Source organism: Rhinopithecus bieti, unplaced genomic scaffold (assembly GCF_001698545.2).
Source record: "Rhinopithecus bieti isolate Rb0 unplaced genomic scaffold, ASM169854v2 scaffold_20101, whole genome shotgun sequence".
Lineage (NCBI taxonomy): Eukaryota > Metazoa > Chordata > Mammalia > Primates > Cercopithecidae > Rhinopithecus > Rhinopithecus bieti.
The window spans coordinates 3,635,488-3,648,578 of NW_016810242.1; the positions used below are offsets into that span (position 1 = coordinate 3,635,488).

At 40.5% G+C, this 13,091-nt stretch overlaps 1 protein-coding gene across 2 annotated transcripts in view; it reads left to right on the top strand.

Annotated features, from left to right (window-relative positions):
• The window catches only part of FAM20B (FAM20B glycosaminoglycan xylosylkinase), a 53,692-nt gene that overhangs the window by 27,421 nt on the left and 13,180 nt on the right, over nt 1-13,091 (top strand). For both annotated transcript variants that reach the window (XM_017891671.1, XM_017891672.1), the window contains exon 4: nt 3,733-3,842. In XM_017891671.1, the coding sequence (XP_017747160.1) occupies nt 3,733-3,842 (110 nt within the window). The remainder of the gene's footprint in view (nt 1-3,732; nt 3,843-13,091) is intronic.

Consider the following 13,091-nt stretch of genomic DNA (forward strand, 5'->3'; position numbering starts at 1 on the left):
GGAAGGAAGGAAGGAAGGAAGGAAGGAAGGAAGGAAGGAAGGAAGGAAAGAAAAGAAAATAGATGTGAATTATAAGTTTGTAAGTTAACTAGGAAAATTCTTTTTTTTTTTTTCCCCAGCAGGTTAGTAGTCAGGAACCTTGCAGCTGAACTGTCTGGTATCCCAGTTACTCTGCTGACCAGCTCTTTCATCAGGCCATATTGGCCGACTTTAAAAGAAATTGCTCACAATATTTGTTTTAAAAAACTAATTTATGACTGATGCAGTGGCTCATGCCTGTAATCCCAACACTTTAGGAGGCTGAGGTGGGTGAATCACTTGAGCCCGGGAGTTCCAGACCAGCCTGGGCAACATGGTGAAGCCCCGTTTCTACTAAAAAAAAATACAAAAATTAGCTGAGTGTGGTGGTGTGTGCCTGTAGTTCCAACTAGTGGGGAGGCTGAGGAGGGAGGATTGCCTGAGCCTGGGAGGTCGAGGCTGCGGTGAGCTGTGATTACACCGTTGCACTCCAGCCTGAGCAACAGAGTGGGATGCTGTCTCAATAAAATAAAATAATAAATAAAAAAATTTTTTGAGACAGAACCTCACTCTGTCCTCTAGACTGGAGTGCAATAGCCTGATCTTGGCTTACTGCAACCTCCACCTCCCGGGTTCAAGCGATTCTCCTGCCTCAGCCTACGGAGTAGCTGGGACTACAGGTACATGCCACCACGCCCAGCTAATTTTTTGTATTTTTAGTAGACACGGGGTTTCACCATGTTGGTCAGGCTGGTCTGGAACTCCTGACCTGAGGTGATCTGCCTACCTCAGCCTCCCAAAGTGCTGGGATTACAGGTATGAGTCACAACACTCAGCCTAAAAATGAATTTATAAGGAAACCAGAAAAAAAAAAGATGAAATGTTTGTCTTTTTCTGAATTAGGATTTTGTAAACATAAAAGCAGTAACATAAAAATCACAAATTCAATAATCTTGACTAAATAAAATAATGAACATATATCAAGAAACAGCAAACAAAATTTAAAAGCAAACAACAAACGGGGAAAACACTTGAATCTAATATAATCTGAGTATTAATAGCCTTAATATGTGTTTATACAAATCTGTATATATATGTTAAAACTCTGTTAGAAAATAGGTTAAGAGCACAAACACTATCAATTGCTAATAAATATGTGGGAGCGGGGGGAAGTTCATCCTCACCAGAAATTTTTTAAAATTCGGTTGAGATACTGTTTTTACCTGTTGAAAATGGCAAAGCTTAAAAAAAAGATAATACTTTATTGGGAGGAATACATTGAGATTCATATGCTGCTTATGGCATTGTTAATTGTTTCAGCTTTTTTGTTAAGAACCCTAGCATTATATATCAAAATTAAGGATAAATGTATCATCATTAAGGAATATTTATATCATTTGAACAAATAACTGCTTTTTTATATACATATCTAAGACATTTCTAGGAAGTACCCTAGAGAAAGAATACAAAACTCAAAGATACATATACAACAGTCTATTGATATGGAAAAGCTTAGATACATGTGTACAATACCATGAATTTTTGCTGCCCCTTTTAAGACCTAGTGGTATACAGTTGGATAAATCCTACTCCTCACTTAATGGCACACTAGAATCAGGCTTTCCAAGACCTTATCTGTTTACCTCTTTTCTTCATCCCCAACCCCCCCATCCTGTTTGTTGGACACCAACAGGCATAAAGTTCCTCATTTCTGTACCAGTGTTTTGTATTACCCAACACAGTAAGTTTTGTTGATATATATGTAAAGTGATATTTCATTGTTATTTCACTGTTATTTTGTATTTCCCCATTACTGGCAAAGTTTGTCTTTTCACAGCAGGAGACCTATCTGTTAACTTAGAGTACTTGTGTACTTTTGATGTTAACTAACTATAATGTTTCAATTTGTGACTTGTGCTTTGAGAGTCTTGTATTTAAAAGTCCTTCCCTACCTCAAAGTCTGAAAGATGTTCTCTTGCCAATCCTCCTGTCACTTCTGTTAAGTGTCACTGTAGCCAGCCTCAAGTGCTACAGTAACATTGCCCCTCAATGCTAAACTGGCTGTTGTTCTTGGGCTTGGCAATTTTCAATAGGGAGAAAAAAATACTTCCCAATCTAGGCATGTGTTTGTAGTCCTGGCTAACCCCCCCCCCTTGGATCTACAGGGGGAGTAAGGGCTAACAGGCGGAGGGCTTAACAGGGGAGGCTAAGATGAGAGGATCACTTGCAGCCCAGGAGTTCCTGGCTGCAGGAAGCTATGATCATGGGCCACTGCCCACCCCGGCCTGGGCAACAGGAGTGGAGGACTCAAAAACCAAACCAACCAAACAAACAAAACACGCACAAAAAACGCTTCCCCAACCCTTTTTCATTTGTGGATCCTGATACTTTTCCCTTTGGTTGCTATTTCTTCATTACAGTCAGATTTAACCACCTTCCCTTACCTCAGGGGGGATCTCTGGATTTCTATGTTATTTTGACAAATACTTTACTTGCCTTTGTGGCTTTCTAAGGACTGGGGTTTAGGACAGAATCAGAAGCCCTAAACAAATCCCATTCGGGTAAAGGCTTTCTAATGACTGGGAAAAAGGTTCACGATACAATGATGAGTAAAAGCAAGATATAAAACTACATACGATGTAATTCTCAATTGTATGATATACATAAGTGTGAGTGTGTGTTTATATACCCACACTTAAAGGGGAAAAACATGCTGATATGCCAAATGTCAGTACCTGTAATTATTTTCGGGGTTGTGGAATTATAGGTGATTTTTATTTTTCTTCATTATAAATTTTCTGTGTGTTTCCAAATTCTGCCTCTCCAACTTTTGTTCGTTAGTGTATATTTTTTAGCCAGGAAATTCATTTTTTAAAATAATATTGTTTTCAACCTTTTAGATATTAGAGGTATCTTCAAATTCTTTTTTTTTTTTTTTTTTTTTTTTTTTTTTTTTTTGAGACAGGAGTCCGGCTCTATCTCCCGGGCTGGAGTTGCAGTGGCCGGATCTCACCTCACTGCAAGCTCCGCCTCCCGGTTTACACCATTCTCTGCCTCAGCCTCCCGAGTAGCTGGGACTACCAGTGTGCCCGCCCCACCTCGCCCCGGCTAGTTTTTTATATTTTTTAGTAGAGGACGGGGTTTCACTTGTGTTAGCCAGGATGGTCTCAATCTCCTGACCTCTTGATCCGCCCGTCTTGGCCTCCCAAAGTGCTGGGATTACAGGCTTTGTGAGCCCACCGCGCCCGGCCCAAATTCTTTATTTAATTTGCTCTGTGGGTATCCTTTTAGATCAGTCTGCCTTTTTTTTTTTTAATCAATGTGCTGTTTTATTTAAAGATTTGAACCCATATGTGAGTTGGGTTCATTTTTTCTAATGCTTTCCTAAAATCTATTTTTAATTTTTATTATGAAAAAATTTCTAACCTACAAAAGTAGAAAGAATAGTATAATGAGCCCATATACCCACTCTGTAGATTTAACAGTTGTTCACATTTTATCAGATTTGTCTTATTCTTTTTACTGAAGTGTATATTAAAATAAATTACACACACTTTGACATTAAATTCCTAAAAATATGTGTCTCTAAAAAATTAGATTTACCTGCTAGCTAAAACCCTTTACACATTTGACATGATGAACTGTAATTTTAAGACTGTTACTTAAAAAACATCCCCTAAGATTTTCTCTTCTGTTTTCAATCTTCCAAACCAGGATTCTGGGTTTCCGCCGAGCCCCCTTGGTGGTTGGCAGATTTGTTAATCTTCGGACAGAGATTAAACCTGTTGCCACGGAGCAGCTGTTGAGCACCTTCCTAACTGTAGGTAAGAAGATTGTAGAGGACATTTATATAGGGGAATGATTAATAAGTTAAAATGGGGCATTGTTGAGCAAGCTGGTTTCTGACTTTTAGGAATTAACGTAAAGGAATACAAAAGCAAATCAGACAACCAGCTCTCAGGTTATTTGGAAAAATGAATCTAAAGGAAATGGCAGGAAATTGAAATTTTCCTGTGTACTCTTGTGTTGTCTGTGACATAGGAGGTGAGGTCATTTAGTGATAGTAAAAGCAGGTGATTATTTCCTTCTGCTTTCTCTTAGAGCTATTAAGTCTCAAACTCAGAATTTGGCCTAGATTGGTTATTGTTTGTATATCATTGACTTAGTTATTTTTACATATGTATATATATATGTTTTCTTGGAAACTGTCTCCATCTCCTTAGAATTGAGGAAATCTTAAGGCAACTCTTTGGGAGGCTCAGAAATTCTTTTGTAAGGTTGTATTTGGACCTGGAAGATCAACAGGCCTACCACTTCTTCAAGGGTTAACCTATAACTCATTGTGCCTGGAACTGGCTATGTTGCCCCTGGCCTCTGTTTTCCATTATCTTAACTCTGAGGTAAGAGATCTGAGCTAAAATTCTCACTCCTGTTCTTGTGAGCAAGATGAGAATGGGAAGAATCCAAAAGGACTGTGGTTTCTTGTTTTCACCTCTTCACCTTGACTCTTTTTCAGTGATACAGTGCTCTGCATTAGGGCGTGACTGTTGAAACAGACATTGCAAGATGAACTTCACCTTGCTTTTTGCTAGAGTGAGTGGATTTACATTTAAAATGAGGAAAAACTGAATATTTAAAGGACTTATGACAGATTCGTCATTCAGAATTTCAACTTATAAGGCTTGGGCTGTACTTTTCTTACAGATAACCAAAAGCATACAGTGTTAAATATTGTATCAGATATTTTCTAATTACCTTTGGTTGTTCAATTTTATGCTTGGCAAACATGAATTCCTGGTGGGTGCTGGGATTGAAGGAAAGAGTCCAAGAAGAATAAGTCAGGGTACCTGCTCTTCAAAGGCTCACATACAGTTAACTCATACATTGTATGAAGTGTGGGGAAGGGAAAAGCAGAGGGTTTGTAGAGGAGGTTATTAACACTTGAACTGAGTATTGAAGAACCAGTATGAGTTACCAAGGCAGCAAAGAGGAAAGGGCATTGGCAAAATAATGGGAATATTAATGAGAACAAGGGCATAAAGACTGGAAAGTAATAGGGCAGGTAGAGGGATTTGACTGGAGGTGAAGTTTTTAATAATCATCTGACCTTAGCATCACCTTGTTGTTATTGTTGTGTTTTAAGACTTTATTGTTTTAGAGCAGCTTTAGGTTCACAGCAAAACTGAGAGGAAGGTACAGAGATTTCCCAAATAACCCCTGCCCCTCACACACATAGTTTCCCCCATTATCGACATCCCACATCACAGTGGTACAGTTGTTACAATTGATGAGCCCACGTTGACACATCATAATCACCCAGGGTCCATAGTTTACATTCCGGTTCACTCTTGGTGTTGCACATTCTGTGGGTTTGGACAAATGTATAATGACATGTATACATCATTATAGTATCACACAGAGTATTTTCACTGGTCTAAAAATCCTCTATGTTCTACTTATTCATCATTCTCCACCCCTCTCTCCAATCCACTTGCAACTACTGATCTTTTTACTGTCTGTATAATTTTGCCTTTTCCAGAATGTTACATAGTTGAATCACAGTATATAGCTTTTTCAGAGTGGTTTCTTTCACTTAATAATATACATTTAAGGTTCCTCCATGTCTTTTCATGGCTTGATTTCTCATTTCTTGTTATTGCTGACTAATGTTCCATTGTCTGATGTACCACAGTTTATCCATTTACCTATTGAATGACATCTTGGTTGCTTCCATGTTTGGGTAATTGTGAGTAAAGCTGCCATAAACATCTGTGTATAGCTTTCTGTATTGACATAAGTTTTTAGCTCTTTTGGGTAAATACCAAGGAGTGTGATTTCTGGATTATATTAAGAGTACATTTAGTTTTGTAAGAAACTGCCAAACTGTCTTCCAAAGTGGCTGTACCATTTTGCATTCCCACCAGCAAAGAGTGAGAGTTCCTGTTGCTCCTCATCCTTGGCAGCATTTGATGTTGTCATATTTTAGATTTCGACTCTTCTAGTAGGTGTATCTCATTGTTTTAGTTTGCATCTCCCTGATGACGTATAATGTAGAGCATCTTTTCATATGTTTATCTGTCATCTGTATATCTTTGTTGAGATGTCTGTTAAGGTCTTTGGCTCGTATTTAAGTTAGGTTGGTCGTTTTCTTATTGTAAAGTTTTAGGTGTTCTTCGTATAGTATGGCTAACGGTCCTTTGTCAGATGTGTCTTTTGAAAATACTTTCTCCAGCTGGACATGGTGGCTCATGCCTGTAATCCCAGCACTTTGGGAGGCCAAGGTGGGCAGATCACTTGAGGTCAGGAGTTCGAGACCAGCCTGGCCAATATGGTGAAACCCTGTCTCTACTAAAAACACAAAAATTAGCTGGGCATGGTGACACACACCTGTAATCCCAGCTACTCGGGAGGCTGAGGCAGGAGAATTGCTTGAACCCAGGAGGCAGAGGTTGCAGTGAGCTGAGATCATGCTACTGTAACTCCAGCCTGGGTGACAGAGTGAGACTCTGTCTCAAAAAAAAAAAAAAGAAAGAAAATATTTTCTTCAAATGTATAACTTGTCATTTCATTCTCTTGTTGCAATTTTTAAAATGTATTATTAAGTAAGTTGGTATAATAATATTAAGTAAGTTGGCATATAATACAAGAATAACTAAAATCTATGTAGCCCCAGCAACCTACACAAGTATGTTCACTGTTACTCTATCTGATCCTTTTGACGATAGCATGCAATAAGTAGGTGAGGTGTTGCCCACATTTTATACCTGAGAGTGGAGGCTTAGAAGTGGCTAATGACGGCCGGGCGCGGTGGCTCAAGCCTGTAATCCCAGCACTTTGGGAGGCCGAGACGGGCGGATCACGAGGTCAGGAGATCGAGACCATCCTGGCTAACACGGTGAAACCCCGTCTCTACTAAAAAATACAAAAAAACTAGCCGGGCGAGGTGGCGGGCGCCTGTAGTCCCACCTACTCGGGAGGTTGAGGCAGGAGAATGGCGTAAACTCGGGAGGCGGAGCTTGCAGTGAGCTGAGATCCGGCCACTGCACTCCAGCCTGGGCGACAGAGCGAGACTCCGTCTCAAAAAAAAAAAGAAGTGGCTAATGACTTTCCCAGAGTCACAACACTACTAATTGTTAGCCAGGATCCAAACTCAGATTTTAAGACTCTAAAATCTTTCATTAGTTTATAGTCTTTATTTATTCAGTACAACTTTATTTCACTTCTGTTTGACAGGCGCTGAGCTAAGTGCTGAATATGCAAAACCGAATGATCTTCCTATCTTCAAGGATCTTTGTCTAATGGGGGAGCCAGACATGTACAAAGAGCCTGTGGACTGTGGTGGTGGGGGTGGGAGTGGGAATAGGGAGGTGGCCTAGAAGTTATGGCCAGGATGACAGTTAATTAGTGAAGGTGGTATTTTAACCAAGTCTTAAAGGGAAAATAGCAGTCCCTTAGGTAGATAGAGTGGGAAAGAATATTTTAGGTTTGTATTTAACATTTTTTGTGCTATAGATACCTTTGGCAGTCTGGAGAAGCTTGTAGATCCTTTTTAAAAATAAAGGTTTTAAATACATACATAAATTAAAATACATAGACTTATAAATGAAGCCAATAATATTGAAGTATAATTTCAGTATCAAAATTTTAAAAGCAAGTTTAGATACAGTAATATGTGCTTTGTTGTTTAACACATTAAATAAGCTCTATCAGAGATTAGTCACTACTGTGATTTCAAACTATGATTATAAACAGTATTTTGAGATTATCTGCAACAATGCTGGTATGATATGAAAAATCTGTGATTTCTTGTAGAGACAAAGTCACATGTAATTCAAATATGACGGTTTTGCTCCCTGCCAGCATAATAGAAGGAAATGCTAATTTTTAGTAGAAGTTAGTGAAAATAAAGATGTAATTTTGTTCCCATCGAGCTTACATGCCCTATGAGTTGATTCTGTTCTAGGTAGAGGACAGAGCATGAACAGAGGTGATGAGCAATGAGAGAAAAGCAACAAGCTCAGGAGACTGTGCTGTTTAGCTGAAGGAAAGGATGTGTGGGGCTGGCCAGTGAAGAAGACAGCTGGTCAGGACAGTGTCACTGGAGGGCCTGTGTACCATGCTTAGGAGTTGAGACTTTCTCTTTAGGCACTAGAAAGCCATTAAAACAGTTTGAATATGGAAAAATCAGATATGAATTTCAAGAGCAAATTGTGGCAGCATTGTCAAGGGCGCATTGGGAAGGGGAGAATCAAGAGCTGAGAGCACTCTGGGAGTGTTGTGAATTCATATGTAATAAGAGAACTAAAGCAGGGACAGGGAATAATAGAAAGATTTAAGAGCTATTCAGGAATTGGAATGGAAAGAATTTGGTGAACATTTGGGCTGGGAGAGCAATTGAGAGAGAAGAAAAAATTAAGAATGACTCCTAGGTTTCTGGATTGGATGACAAGTGATTAGTGGAGCTGTTAACTATTTTAGGAATGTAAGGAGAGGAGCATATTTAGGGAGGTGGAGCAGAGAAAGATAATGATTTTAATTTTGGATATTTTGTTTCCTTGACAGGAACATCCAGGAATAAGTGTAGACTAATCATTTAGGAGCTAAAGCCTACAGTTTAGGAGAAAAGGCTTGGCTGAAGCCACATATTTTATTGTCACAGTTGGTAGTTCACCCAAGGAGAGCATGGAGACTGAGGTGATCAGAAGACCAGTTTTTAAAAGTTTGGCAATCGAGGAAATAGAGGTTCAGAGCCTCAGTTCATGGCACTGAAATGGGGATGTTGAACTCTGGAAAGGTAGATTGAACCATGTTATTAAAATAAGTAGCTGGCATCAATTTGTGTCTGACAATATGTCAGGCACTGTGCTAAGCATTGCCGCCATGGATTGCCTCATTTACTCTTCACAACCTAGTGCTGGAGGAGGTAGTATTGTTGTCTCCATTTTACAGAAGTTGCTTAGAGAGACTAAATTACATGCCCAGAGTCTTGCAATCTCATGATTAAACTAGTCTAAATGTTAACCCCAGGAACCTGACCTCAGACTCCACATTCTCCCTTCCAGTTATGAAGATTCTTATTTACCAAACTCAAGAGTTTGTATTTTATCCTGTAGGAAACAGGTTTCCTATAACAGGCAATATTTTGTTTGTTTTAGGGCTTTGAATTTTTTTTGAATCAGTAATAGATTCACACAATTCAAAATTCAGGGAAATTCAGACCGGGTGTGGTAGCTCACGCCTGTAACTCCAGCACTTTGGGAGGCTGAGGCAGGAGGATCACATGAGGCCAGGAGTTTGAGACCAGCCTGGCCAACATGGTGAAACTTCCTCTCTACTGAAAATACAGGAATTAGCCGGGTGTGGTGGTGCACGTCTGTAATCCCAGCTACTTGGGAGGCTGATGCAGGAAAATCACTTGAATTCGGGAAGCAGAGGTTGCAGTGAGCAAAGATCATGCCACTGTACTCTACCCTGGGAGACAGAGCAAGATTGTATCTCAAAAAAAAAAAAATTCTGTGAAATTCAATGAAAAATTTTCTTGTCCGTCCAGTTCCTTCCCCTTTCTCTGAGTGGCAACCTCTAATTAGTAATTTGCTTATGTCTTTTTGTATGAAATATGAATATATATTTTTATCTATCTCTACCATTTTATACAACATATGGCACACTTTGCATACTTTTGCATCTTACTCTTTTTACTTAATACATCCTAGAAATCTGTATCATGTACAATGAGCTTGTTGTTTTACACTACAAAGTGTTCCATTATTTGGGTCTACCATAATTCATATAACCAGAATTTTATTGGACTTATATGTTGTTCCAGTATTTTGTTTTTACAACCAGTGTTGCCCAGAATTACCTTGTATATATGTCAGGGGTCCCCAACCCCTGTGCTACGGAATAGTACCAGTCTGTGTTATGGTAGGAACCAGGCCGCACAGCATGAGGTGAGGGGTGAGCGAGCATTACCGCCTCAGCACCAGCTCCTTGTCAGATCAGTGGCAGCATTATATTCTCATAAGAGCACAAGCCCTATTGTGAACTGTGCATGTGAAGGATCTAGGCTGCGCGTTCCTTATGAGAATCTAATACCTGATGATCTGACATGGAGCAGTTTCATCCTGAAACCATTGCCACCCAGCCCCCAACCCTTGTCTGTGGAAAATTGTCTTCCACAAAACCAGTCCCTGGTGCCAAAATGGTTGGGGACCACCCATGCGTATTATTTCACACATAAGCAAGCATTTCTAGAAATGGGAGTGCTACGTCAAAGGGCGATAGGTGTGGCCACATTATCCTATATAGATGTTGAACCAGTTTATATTTCCATAGAAATATATGAGAGTGACTCTTTCTCCTAGCTTCACCAACAATATGTTATTAAACTTTTGGTTTTGTGTATTTCATATGTAGCATCTTTTTGTTTGAGAACTATTTGTATTTTCTATTAACTGTCTTTGCATATCCTTTGCTCATTTTCTGCTGTGTCATTGGTCTTATCGCTGTATAGGAGTTCATCCCTAGGGCGGATAGTCTTTTGTGACGTGAGATGTAAATACTCTCTCTCAAATTTTTTTTTTTTTTTTTTTTTTTTTTTTGGAGATGGAGTTTTGTTCTGTCACTCAGGCCGGAGTGCAGTGGCGCAATCTCAGCTCACTGCAACCTTTGCCTCTCAGGTTCCAGCAATTCTCCTGCCTCAGCCTTCCGAGTAGTTGGAATTACAGGTGCATACCACTACTCCTGGCTAATTTTGTATTTTTAGTAGAGACGGGGTTTCACCATGTTGGCCAGGCTGGTCTCAAATTCCTGACCTCAAGTGATCAGGAGTTCACTTATTATAATAGTTGCCAAATGGTGATTTTTTTTTAATGCTCTCTCTCAGCAGTATCACCAAATGATAATTTTTGTATTTTTGTTTTTTTTGAGACAGAGTCTCTGTCACCCAGGCTGGAGTGCAGTGGCATGATCATGGCCCACTGCAGCCTCAACCTCCTGCTCGCAAGCAATCCTTCTACCTCAGCCTCCTGAGTAGCTTTGACTACAGGCGTGTGCCACCATGCCTGGCTAATGTTTTTACTTTTATTTTTATAGAGACAGGGTTTTCCAGGCTGGTTTCAAGTGATCCTTCTCCCTCGGCCTCCTAAAGTGCTGGGATTACAGATGTGAGCCACAGTTCCTGGCCTTCAAGTGATTTTTTTCATTCTATCATTGCTTCTAGACCTATTAGTTGTCATTCTGTTGAAGGGTAGAACTCCCCTGCCCCCACACATTCATGTATTTATTTATATCACCATGAACTCACTATGAGCTATAATTTATTACCATTTATAATTATTCGGATGCTTAAACTGTTCCACATTTGGCCAGTGGGAACCTCTACAGACTAGTTCCTGTGTCATTTTAGAATGGTCCCATCATTCTCCAAGCACTTTCTTGCAACTAGCGTAACGCTGTGGTCCAGGCTCATCTTGTACTTTCCCTAACCCAGGCCTGAAGTCAGCTATTTCTTCAGATTAAAAGGATACAGGCGTATCTTTTTCTGTATCTGTGTAGTAAACCCATCAATTCAGGCCTGGTGCAGTGGCTCATGCCTGTAATCCCAGCACTCTGGGAGGCTGAGGCGGGTGGATCATGAGGTCAGGAGTTCCGAGACCAGCCTGTCCAATATGGTGAAACCCCATCTCTAATAAAAATACAAAAATTAGCTGGTGTGGTGGCGTGCGACTGTAGTCCCAGCTACTCGGGAGGCTGAGGCCGGAGAATTGCTTGAACCCAGGAGGCAGAGGTTTCAGTGAGCCGAGATCACGCCACTGCACTCCAGCCTGGGCAAGAGAGAGAGAGAGACTCCATCTCAAAAAAAACAAAACAAAAAATAAACAAACAACCCATCAATTCAAACTAGTATTTCCAATTCTAATTCATCACTGCAGGATTTATCTTGGCTTTCTCTCTTTCTGTATGTTTAACTCTCTTCTCCACTGGTGAGAAGCCTGGTTACTGTTACACTCAGTCTGTCTACTTATTTGCTCAACTTCCTCCCTTCCTCGATACCTCCCCCTCTATGTAACCAAACTCTTGGCTACACTTGGCCTAGTACCTGACCTTTTTGCCCTCCCCTGGGCACTCTGGCCAAGATCTCAGTCCTAATGAAGAAGAGGAGGACGTTACTTTCCTTTAATTAAAGTTGAGTTCAGGCCAGGCGCGGTAGCTCACACCTGTAATCCCAGCACTTTGGGAGGCCGAGGTGGGTAGATCACCTGAGGTCAGGAGTTCGAGACCAGCCTGGCCAAATGGTGAAACCATGTCTCTACTGAAAATACAAAAATTAGCCAAGCGTGGTGGCATGTGCCTGTAATACCAGCTACTCAGGAGGCTGAGATGGGAGAATTGCTTCAACCTGGGAGGCGGAGGTTGCAGTGAGTCAAGATCGTGCCACTGCACTCTAGCCTGGGTGACAGAGCAAGACTCAGTCTCAAAAAAAAAAAAAAAGAAAATTAGTGAGTTTAGAGGCCGCCTATAATCCCAGCATTTTGAGAGGCTGAGGTGGGCAGATCACTTGAGTCCAGGAATTTGAGCCCAGCCTGGCCGACATGGCAAAACCCCATCTCTACCAGAAAAATCAAAAATTAGCTGGGCATGGAGGCATACACCTATAGTTCCAGCTACTCAGGAGGCTGAGATGGAAGGATGTCTTGAGCCCCAGAGGCAGAGGTTGCAATGAGCTGAGATCACGCCACTGCACTCCAGCTTGGATGACAAAGCCAGACCCTGTCTCAAAACAAGAACAACAAAAACAAAACAAAACAAAAAGTGAATTTGAAGGATACTGGTGATGGTAGTTGATGCCAGAGAGAGAGACTGGGTAGAAAGGATACAGGAGGCAAGGGCAACTTGCTTTTGGGTATATATCCTTTTGTACTTTTTGAATTTTTTTTTTTATACTGTGTGCTTTTTTATTACCTATCCAGGAAAATAAATGTTTGAAATATAGTAAACTCAGGGTCTTGTTTTCACCATACCTATTTACTTAGCTACTCTGTTCTGCGTTATTTGGGAGAGAATTTGGAGTC